This window comes from Pollicipes pollicipes, unplaced genomic scaffold, assembly GCF_011947565.3.
Source record: "Pollicipes pollicipes isolate AB1234 unplaced genomic scaffold, Ppol_2.1 Scaffold_6138;HRSCAF=7277_pilon_pilon_pilon, whole genome shotgun sequence".
NCBI classification, from domain to species: Eukaryota; Metazoa; Arthropoda; class Thecostraca; order Pollicipedomorpha; family Pollicipedidae; genus Pollicipes; species Pollicipes pollicipes.
Genome location: NW_023596818.1, coordinates 7,028,935 through 7,039,799, shown reverse-complemented (window position 1 = coordinate 7,039,799; position 10,865 = coordinate 7,028,935). Strand labels below are relative to the sequence as shown.

The 10,865-nt window shown below is 54.9% G+C and overlaps 1 protein-coding gene and 1 long non-coding RNA gene across 2 annotated transcripts in view; one reads left to right on the top strand and one right to left on the bottom strand.

Moving 5' to 3' along the window:
* LOC119105256 (E3 ubiquitin-protein ligase AMFR) overlaps positions 1–6,049 on the top strand; it is a 97,059-nt gene extending 91,010 nt beyond the window's left edge. The window contains exons 7-12 of the mRNA XM_037228723.1: positions 1–10; positions 755–880; positions 1,314–1,456; positions 1,998–2,116; positions 3,571–3,797; positions 4,623–6,049. The exon at positions 1–10 is cut by the window's left edge and continues 189 nt beyond it. Of these exons, the coding sequence (XP_037084618.1) occupies positions 1–10; positions 755–880; positions 1,314–1,456; positions 1,998–2,116; positions 3,571–3,797; positions 4,623–4,791 (794 nt within the window). The 3' untranslated portion in view covers positions 4,792–6,049. The remainder of the gene's footprint in view (positions 11–754; positions 881–1,313; positions 1,457–1,997; positions 2,117–3,570; positions 3,798–4,622) is intronic.
* A 121-nt stretch (positions 6,050–6,170) lies between these two features.
* On the bottom strand, positions 6,171–8,653 carry LOC119105257 (uncharacterized). Its single transcript, XR_005095035.1, has 3 exons — positions 8,346–8,653; positions 7,640–7,787; positions 6,171–6,557 (listed from the first exon to the last, which is right to left on the bottom strand). It is a non-coding gene; the product is annotated as an uncharacterized LOC119105257 (long non-coding RNA).
* Positions 8,654–10,865: the final 2,212 nt, after the last annotated feature.

The following is a 10,865-nucleotide window of genomic DNA, read 5'->3' as shown; positions in this document are numbered from 1 at the left end:
GCGTCCTGAGGTGCGTGGTGAGGTCCGGTCTGTGGTCCTCCCTGCGTTGAGGTCCGGACTGTGGTCCTCCCCGTGACGAGGTCCGGACTGTGGTTCTTCCCATGGCGGGGTTCGGTGCGTGATCCTCCCCGTGATGAGGTCCGGTGTGTGGTCCTCCCCGTAACGAGGTCAGGTGTGTGGTCCTCCCCGTGACGGGGTCCGGACTGTGGTCCTCCTGCGACGAGGCCTGGACTGTGGTCCTCCCGGTGACGAGGTCAGGTGTGTGGTCCTCCCTGTGACGAGGTCAGGTGTGTGGTCCTCCCTGTGACGAGGTCAAGTGTGTGGTCCTCCCTGTGACGAGGTCAGGTGTGTGGTCCTCCCTGTGACGAGGTCAGGTGTGTGGTCCTCTCCGTGACGAGGTCAGGTGTGTGGTCCTCCCCGTGACGAGGTCCGGACTGTGGTCCTCCTGCGACGAGGCGTGGACTGTGGTCCTCCCTGCGACGAGGTCAGGACCGTGGTCCTCCCGCGACGGGGCCCGGACGCTGGACAGACTGGCCCTCCCCTCGTAGATGGGTTAACCCTCCATGACGGGATGTGGCCTGTCTCTTGTGACGATGCCCCTTGTGATAAGGTCCGTCGCCCCCCCCCCCCCCCCCCCCTGTCTTGACCGAATCCAGTCTCTGTCAGATGGTCTGGCTCATCCTGCTAGCTATGCTCCGGCTCCGGCTCCGGCTCCGGCTCAGGTCGCGCGCTGAGCCCCGCTCTCTGCCAGCAGGTACATCGAGCTGGAGTGCGCCATGGCCTCGCCGGCCGAGCTGGCCGACGCCGGCGACCAGTGCGCCATCTGTTGGGACGCCATGGAGGCGGCGCGCCGGCTCGAGTGTCAGCACTGCTTCCACGCGTGAGTGGTGCGCCGGCCGGCCGCCAGGTGGCTGCCGGCCGGGAACGAGCCGGTCGGACTGCGGTCTGTGTGGTCCGCACGGAACCTGCCACTGGCGGGGCACGCACCTGTAAGGCGTATGGGGACGCGTGTTGCTGTAATTGGTGGGGTTCGATCCGCCGCTGCGAGTAGCTGGACTGAGTATGTGAGCGAAATCAGTCACGCGAGTTTTTTGCTCAAGTGACGCTAGATTTAGGTTTCGGCAGGCAGTCTGTAGCGCTGTCCCCATAACCAGGAGTGGTTCAAACCAAACGGGATTTTTCAGTATGCTGTAGGGACCGAGCCCGCCGCGCTCCGTGCACGCATTCGTCGCCTTGCCGCGCCAGCCGTTGTGCCCCCCCCCCCCCCCGCCCCCGCGTACCCTTCCGTCTAACGCCCGTTCTCCGGCCGCCAGCACCTGCCTGCGTCAGTGGCTGGAGCAGGACCCGTCGTGCCCCACCTGCCGCAAGGGCCTGGACCTGAGCGGCCGGCCGGACGGCGACGCCGGCCGGCGGCGGCCGCAGCAGCGGCAGCGGCCGCCCTGGCGCCAGCACAGCGGTGCGTCACGCCTCCTCGCGCCCCGGGAGATTGCTAGGGAGATTGAACGGCGGCGCTCGACTCGGAGGGGGCTGTTGTGAAGTGGTGACCTGCGGACGCAGCTGCGGGTGTTTTTGGCGTCAGTGTTCGGAGCGGGAGAGGCCAGACTCTGCGGCGTCGCAGTCACGCATCACTGACAGTGACCTCTAACCTCGGACCTTTTGTGTGTCAGGCATGTTTACATGTCAGGCATGTTTGTGTCAGGTTTACCAGAAGATGCGTGTGAACGTTTAGATGATTACGGGGTATCCTAATTTTTATTTCTTATTGCCAGGAGTTTGCTATTTCCGCTTTGTATCATTCGCGAAGTATCATTTGATTTCATTGGCTAATATTGTGCACATCGTATTGTATTCGTACCGTCGGTGCGCTCGCATTTATTCTCTGTCGCGTCCTGTAAAACACTTGTGCTACGCTAACATAGCCGTTTGTTCGTGGCACTCGCCCCACCGGCTGCTACGCCGGGCGTTCCACTGACCTGACCTAACCCGGCGGGTGACAGGCTCCCGGTTCGTGTCGTTCCTGCCCAGCTTCTCGGTGGAGGTGAACCACACACAGCTGGTGCGCGCCAGTCAACAGGAGGCGGTGCCGGCCTCGCAGTTGGACGCCATGGCCCGACAGGTGGGTGGTACCGGGCCTCGGACGTGCCCGGTGGATGGTGCCGCGCCTCTGATGTGTCCGGTAGATGGTACTAAGTCCTGGACGTGCCCGGTAGATGGTGCCAGGCCGTGGATGTGCCCGATGGATGGTGCCGGGCCTGGGACGTGCCCGACGGATGGTGCCCGGCCTCGGATGTGCCCGACGGATGGTGCCCGGCCTCGGATGTGCCCGACGGATGGTGCTCGGCCTCGGATGTGCCCGACGGATGGCGCCCGGCCTCGGATGTGCCCGGGAGATGGTGCTGGGCCTTGGACGTGCCTGGTAGATGGTGCTGCGCCTCGGACGTGCCCGGTGGATGGTGCCCGGCCTCGGGCGTACCCGGTGGATGGTGCCGGGCGCTCTGTCAGCTAGCGCGCGGCAAGATGGGTTTCTGGGATCAGAGCTTATGCTGCTAAGCAGTGGTTGTGTGAGCCCTGGTCTGCACCATCCGATTGTGCAAATGCAGGCCAACGACGGATTTGGTGGCGACAGCTGAGTGTGCCGCATTGCTCGGCATAGCTTGTCTAGCCCTCTGATTTCATCTTACCTTTAGTGCGGCTGTTGCCACCGGTCGTAGGCCTTTCCTGTCCAGGGAAAATGGCTAGCGCCCAAAGCGACTTGAAGCCACCCCGCCACGGGTGGGTGGGTTGGAAGGCAGACACGCTAACCAACTTTGCTACCGAGACCGACACCACGCAGTTTCTGATGTTAACCTAAATGGCGTTACTGGAACTTAATCATTACGTAAATTGTTCCGTGCATTAGCCATGCACATTTGTCACGTACGTAAGAGAGAAGTGTTAGCCTTATTCCTCGCGATAAAAAACGGGAGAATAGAGATATAGTTTGGTTCACTTAACCTAACTATACCTCTATTCTCGTGTTTTTTACGAGGAAGAAGGCTAATACTACTGTCTTATCTATGATAGCCAAATCACCATTTATTCTCCTGTTTTTACGACGAAGAAAGCTAATACTACTGCCTTATCTATGTAAACTTAATCACCCTTAATACTTAAATGCCGACAGAACAGCTTTTCTTTCATCCAGCTCTTTCAGGAGAAACAGTTGCACTTTGCTGACTTTTTAAATATATGCAGCCCCTTTGTCTTCCGTTCTTGGCTTTGGCTTTGTACACTCTTCGTTGACTTTGTTTCATCAACTCTCCTTTACGACCGTACATCAGGGGCTGTCGTGAGGAACATTTGATCATTCCAGCGTGCGTGTTTTTATTTAGGTTGTCTTGTGTCTGCACTATTAATAAAGCCACAAATCGCTTTGCATCCATGGCCCAAAATCCCAGCACTACAGTGAACCCATCTCCCTTCAGTGGACTGGGTCAGCCGCGTGGTGGCAACTCCTAGGGGCCGCCGCTCCGTGCCGTCGGTGGCAGCACCTCTCACGCCCCGCTGGCCGTGCGCGTCCTCCGACGACAGGTGCAGCAGCTGTTCCCGCACGTGTCGCTGCCGGCCATCGCCGAGGACCTGCAGCAGTCCGGCTCGATGGAGGCCACCGTCGAGAACATTCTGGACGGCGCCGTGCACGACCACCCGGCGCCTCCCATGTTCACCAGCGACGAGCTGGCCGCCGACGCCGCGGAGCCGGCCGATGGCCGCCGCTGGAACCAGACGGACGAACCCCGCACGAGTCCGGACGAGTCCCGGTCAGTGGCGACCCGACCATGCCGCCCGCCCCGCGCCCCGGGACCCTGCACCTACAAGGTGCAGGGTTTTGGTATGTGGTATGTGGTTTTGAGGGCCACAGTTCTTTAGGCAGACGTGCGCGCGACGGCGACGGTCCTCTAGCATCCTCTCGGCGGTGGTGGCCGCGCTTGCGTGGAAGTGGACTCATGTCTGTATGCCAGAGTGTACGGTATGCTAGGATAGGCTGGAAGCTGCGTGGAGCAAGCGACCTGAACTACGCCCGGCGGCGGCACAGTGGGTGCCATGTGTTCATGGGTGCGTGCCGGCCAATGGCTGCACAGCTGGTTGTTCTGGGGTGCGCCCTCCAATGACTGGAGTGTGTGTGGGGGGGGGGGGGGGCGTGTCGGCCAGCGATAAAAGAGTTGGTTGTTCTGGGATGCGCGTAGACCAGTGGGTGTGGAGCGGTTGGCCGTGTGTTTGGCGGCGGCTGGGTTGACTGTTCGCGCATGTGTGGATGACAAATTTCTGCTACCACGGCGGCTATGTCGGAGGTGCGTTCCTCTAAACACGGAGAATGGCTGGAGTCAAAGAACTCTCGCATTTTTTACCCAAACGCACCAGTTCCGGATGGAGAAACGTTCGTCTTTCCATCCGTTGCTCCAGCCAAAGTCTCATATTCGTTGCCTCGCCAAACGCCTCCGTTTTCGATGGCAGCAAAACCCTCGAAGGCGCACTCGTTGGGTGTGGTGTGTGGGTATGTGTGTCTGTGTGTGAGCGAGGCGGTGTCTGCCGCGGTGATATCCCCGTGGAGCGCTCCGTCACCAGGCGCTTGGGCCGTGTCGCAGGTCCGATGAGTCCGACCAGGACGCGGCGGCGCCGGCGGCCGAGTCCGGCTCGCGCTTCTCCAAGAGCCCGTCGGAGCGGCAGACACTGCTGCAGCAGCGCAAGGAGGCCATGTTGGAGCGGGCGCGCCGGCGCTACCTGGCCTCAAGCAGCGCTGAGGGCGCGCGGTGAAGTCCCCCCCCCCCCCTTCCCCCATCCGTCCAACGGAGGGGGCCGACCCGATCCGAGGCCCGTGCCTGGCGACCCGGTCAGCCGGCGGCGGACGGTGCGGAGGCCGGCTGTTACTGCAGTGTGATATCTCTAGTGTACTGCGCCGGCCAGCATGCGGGCGTGTCGTGTACTTACTTGCGCGCGGGGCCTTGGCGGGCGCGGCAGCGTACAGGCTCCTCGGCGGTGGGCCCTCTCGCACGTACGAGGAGAGCCGATCGCTGTCGCGGGCATGCGGGCCGTCCCACGGTGGAGGCGTCCAGTTCTCGTGGTGTGTTGGGTGAGGTCTGCGGCGACGCACGACGACCTGATTGTCCGTCCCTCGCTGGGACGGAGGGTCCCAGGTGGTCTCGCTGACGCAGACGCGCCCCTTGCCGCGTGCGGCCCGTTGTTTTGGCTGTGCTCTTCGTTCTGCTTGTACCGGCTGCTGGAGATGTCAGACTGGGCCGCGTTGCTGGAGGTAGGCTAGTGGCGGTATGTTAGGTGTAGCTCCCTTTTTCGGCGCAAGCGCTCGGCAGTTACGTTGTGGGGAAGTTAAGTCATTTGGCGGGTGGGGCGGGTGCGCAAGGCGGGCTTCCAAAAAGCTTACGATGTTTTTTCTGGGTATGACACGCAGGGTAATGCTTACCCGACCACGTCGGCCCCTTCTGCGTTGCCATTGTATTGTGCCGTAGCATTTAGCTTTGAGCCGTTGCGTGGATAGTCCGGCAGCATCGACGAAGACAGTCATTGCTGGCGTATTTTTGTAACACTGTTGCGTGATAACCCTTGTTGCCGGGGAGGCGTTGCCTGTCCGGCATTTCGCCCCCTTCCACCTTTTGACTGTATTTTCGAGTCTCGCTGGCTGATACTGATCCCTCTGATCTCCTCCGTTTACCTCTTTCCCTCGACTCGTGTGACGCGGCTTCTTGCCCGGCCCCGCGAGCTTCTTTGTGACGCACCGCCGCCGTCATGTGGCGTGCGCCTGTCACGACACCGGCCCGTCCAGCGGTGATGAGCCCCCTTGGCCCGCCCGGCAGCTGGAGCCCCGACCGTCCCTGGGTGGGGCGGACCCGTCCGCGCTCTACCTCCCGCGCCCCGAAGCGTGGCCGAGACGGCACCAGCTGAAGTCCGCTGTGTGCGAATGTGGGGTGTGTTCTAATGCCCTGGTTTGTTTGCTTTACAATACTACCCGAACATCGCGTGTTGTGCAGCCGGCGCGACTGCGGGCCACGGGACAGTTTGAGGACCACTCGCCCACACATGCCGCAGTTTAAGGGCCACTCGCCCACGCATGCCGCAGCATATTGGTACGACGCCATGTTGCAACCGGGTCCACAACCCAAACACCACGGATACACGGCTGACCCACTTTGCCTGTATTCACGTAATACGCAATTCGCGACTGGTCCTCGCGGAACGTCTGCGCGCCGTCTTCGCGTGGACCCTGAACAGCGGAGCATCTCAGATGGTCCCCTGCGCAGCGGAGCGTCTCAGATGGTCCCCTGCACAGCGGAGCGTCTCAGATGGCCCCCCGTACAGCGGAGCGTCTCAGATGGTCCCCTGTACAGCGGGGCGGGCGTAACGGACCCGCATGGCGGCCGGCAGCACACAAAAGAGGCAGCGTTTCACGACGGCAAACAACCCCAGCATTTTCGTGTCGAAACAAGTGAATAGCCCAGGTGCTGAAATGACTGCATCAACGGGAGTGGCCGCGCGGTCCCGAGCAGTCGGCGTGATCTGGTGCCCGCCTGAAAGAGACAGGAGCGTGAAAACATCGCTAAAAAGGACAGCAGAGCACTTGACGTCTCCACTGCCCGGCCGTCAGCTTCAGGCAAGACTCGCGACTCATCGACACTAGCTGGGTCATTCGGCGTTGGAACCCATGGATTGTGCCGAACTCCGTGGCAAAAACGGTAGGATTTTGACCATCTGTCAACTGTCTGACTGTTCCGGAAAATGGGAGGTCTTGACTGTTTTTCGTGGCTAGCAGTGTCATCAAAGATCTCCAGCCAGATTGTAGGAAGCTGAATCTCAATTTCTGAACTTGGATTCCTGAAGTGGATTGGAGTAAATTGGAAGGTAGGTACATTGACCAACTGAGCTGTCAGTAAAGACAGACTTATCCTTTCACTTGCACAACATGGTGTGAGTGAAAATTGTTATAAGAAACCTAAGTTTAAAATGGCATGCGGTCAGGTTCTCACAGCAGGCCAGGCTGAAAAAACATGCTAGAGTATGACAGCATGGCAGCAGCAACATTCCTGGAAAGCCTCAGGGTCATGTATGCTGTAAGTCTTTGCCCTCACAGTTAAGTCAGCAGTTACCAACAAATCATGCACATGGAGTCAATATTTCTAGGAATTGTGAGGAGGTAATTCAAGGCAAAAATAATCCATAGACATTTTCCACAAAAAAGCAATTTAGCATGGCCAGATGGTGCATGCTGGCCTGAGGTTCAGAGTACCTATGTAGCACAGGTGTTGACCTTAAGCCTACCAGGATAACTCAGTTGGGATATTGTATTTAGATCCACTCTGGTGGGATAGGTTTGGTTTTAGGATACTGCTTGGTAAAGGCGGCCACCTGACAGTGATGTTGGATGTAACAAGCACTGCTTAGCATACGGTCTGATCCCAGAAATTCATCCATTTACAAGGTTTGGATTAAATGTTACAAAAAGTGAGCACCACAGCCAACAGGTTTTTTTGCAGACTGGAAAGCAGGCAAATTGTGCCATATGTACCTACTGCACTCAAGCTTTGAATATGTGACAATAAAGCTAAACAAGTTAAGTAGCCACGGCATGCATCACTTTTCTAACCCGTCTTACCTGTGCAGTTAATGTGTCTACCCAATGAAGTTCATCACCACCAGGTGGAGAATAACATGAGCGAAGATGAAGTCAGCAAAACCCCTCTCTGGACTTATGCCACTAAACTCGCTCTTGTTTTGGGGGTTCACCTGCAGCCTCAGACATACTGGAACATGATATGACATACATTATAACATGACAGGTTTGTTCTTGCCATGCAGTGTGAAGTCTTAGTGTGAAGTGAAAAATAATGCAACATTGGTGGAAAAACTATTTTCATAGATAACCACTATCCCTTGACTTGTAAGAACTTGAAACATGATTAGTCCTGCATATCATGAGTTATGGCATGGCTGCAAGATCAGATGGAGAAAAAACATCTCCATATTACATTTATTTGGTCCCAAACAATGGTGCTCAAATCATGGCAAGAGATATATCATTGTTCCCCTGGCACCATGAAGTATCACATCATCATCTGACACACCTATCATCCCACACATGGAGGTAGTTTACTACTTAGATGAGAGCTCCAGCCCTCTCCCAGTTTAAGATGTACCCCTACCCTATGGAAAAAGTTGTTCATTTGTGTATTTCTGGGCAATTTTAATTGTTTCTCACTACTGAGCCTCCAGAGTAAGCAAAATTGCACCCTTACTTCTAGATAAAAAATGTTAAGTGAACCAAACTTAATGCTGAAGGGGTCACATCATGTGAATCTTACCTCCCAGGACAAATGAACCAACACAGGAAATGAAGCCACTGAGGAACGAGTTGAAGGGAAACGTGCCGACTAGGCAACAGTAAACGAACTGCAGAACTCCAGTGATGAAAATCTGGACTAGGTAAGCATCAATAATCATCAACTTTTTCGGGGTGGTTTTCCCGTACTCGGTGCACAGTTTCTTGACCACGCTAACAAACGAGTCTGCCATCTCGATCTTATTAGTCTTAACGAAAATGCCAGGCCCAGAACACAACTTCTTCCTTCACTCCCAGCCGGCGTACGCGCCGCGCTTTGACGTAAGGGTAAATAACGCCGGGTAGCGTGCGACAATCACAGCGCGAGCTGCGCGTCTTTCAGTACGTGTCGCCGGATAAGCGGCTCAAGAATTATTCAACATTACATGAAACTATTTTTCTTTATCATGGCTTCTCAGTAGATGCACCGCAATTAGGAGCCATTTGTCGCCTCCGTGGTCTAGGGGAAAGATGCTGGGCTATTAATCCAGCGGCACTGGGTACGAGTCCCGGAATGGGCGCATTGTTTGACCCGACTGACATAGAAAGGTCAGCTGGCAACTGGCCAACGAGGGTCAGCCCAGGCCCGGGGCGGCCGTGCCGTAGCATTGTGCGGCACGTAAAAACCTCCGCAGTCCTGTCTGGCAAAAGCGCGGAGGCAAAACTATCCGTTGAACTGGACCGCACGACTTGGGTGATGGGTTCAGGGTACACGCTAGGCTTATGCTATGCTTGGCGGATACTCTGAGCCCGAAGTCACCCATGCAAGCCATTCAGAATAAATGTATTTTAAAAAATATTTTATATCATAAGCATCTCCTAACTATATTTCAACAACCTCTGAACCTGAACTAAAGATTGAACGTATTTCGCGGGTTATCAGGTTTGTCCCGATATTTCAAGGGAGTGTTCCACATTTATGTGGGGGTTTGAACTGAAATAGTCATTTTGAAGACCATTCAGTGCTATTCACAGTCTTGCCCTTTGTAAGACCTCAGTTCTCCTAGTTTCTGAGCTACACGCCCGGGGATATGCTCAGATCATATATATATATATATATATATATATATATATATATATATATATATATATATATATATATATATATATATATATATATATATATAATATGGGGAAAGGCATATTGGGGGTGGAGAGCATTTCGGAGTCAACATGGCATTCATGACGTCTTGAGCCGTCATTCAAATCCTGCCATCCCATAAGCCTTGCGGAGATCAGGGCCAAGAACCATGCAATAGTCAAGGCGTTCACATATCGCGTTCGTGAGCATGATTCCCAGATAAAACAACCGCCAATTGGCTCTCCATCTATGTCGTGCAAGGAAGAGTCCACTGGACCATTGTAACATCAGGGATGAGTTTCCGCTAGCAGTAAAGTAGTAACTTGATTCCTGATATGAAGAGCGCCAGCAGACGATTTAATGCAGCCGTTTAACGCATGATTATTTTAAGGTGATGGACTGGAAACCTCAGGGAGAATCGTGGTAGCTTCCGGATTATATTCCAGTTGTATGAGATAAAAGTGTAGTGTATGTACATTATATATATATATATATATATATATATATATATATATACATGTGTGTGTGTGTGTGTGTGCGTGTGTATGTATATAGCAGACAAAAGCGTATCTGTCGGTGGAAACCCTTTTTTGAATAAGTGGGATGCGGAGGCAGCTATTGGGGACGCTTACAACACATGGATCGAGCCGAGGTTTTGAGACGTCATTTATATCTATTCTCTGAACTATTCGTCTTCACCTCTGAACATCTTTCCAGAATAAACCCGTTTACATGATGTGCGAGTACCGAGTATAGCGCGCGAGTAGTAGTATTAAGTCCGAACGGTAGATGGCAGAGCGTCTCGCGGATCACGGAAATGCAGTCTAGTTCCGACCGCCGGCTCGTGTGCACCTTCGCGGAGACAGACTCGAACACATGAGATGTCTCCTATAGAGAAGACATCAACGGTTATCAGAAAACCACCGGGCTGTGTCATCAGAACTTCACATTAACATTAATATTATTCACGCCGATCAAGTACGAGAGAAAACATGACCGACCGGAGGCCGTTCTGCGTCCCATCCCTTGTTTCGTCAGGAAATGTGATTTTTCGTTGGGATGAGAGGTTAGAGCTATCGTTCTGACCCCTCCCAACCTAACAAAGAGCAGACTTCCTAGCGTGTCATGGGCAACCACTGCAAATACTTCAGTACAGGTGATGTTCCGTCAGATTACGCTAAGTTTGCTGGGCTCGAAAGACCTCACCTTACCTATGCTTTTGGTGGGCATAGGCGAGTCAGCGCCTCCAATGGATTGGAAAACATGTGGGGGTGGGGGACATAAAGAAGCTTAAAAGCTAGAGGGGTTGAACATCAGAGGGCGATAAGAAGCGCGAATATAAACATTTCGGGCTTATCAAAGCACGTTCTGGACACAGATAATTGCATCGCGTGGGAGGACGGGTGACTTTTAGAGCATGCG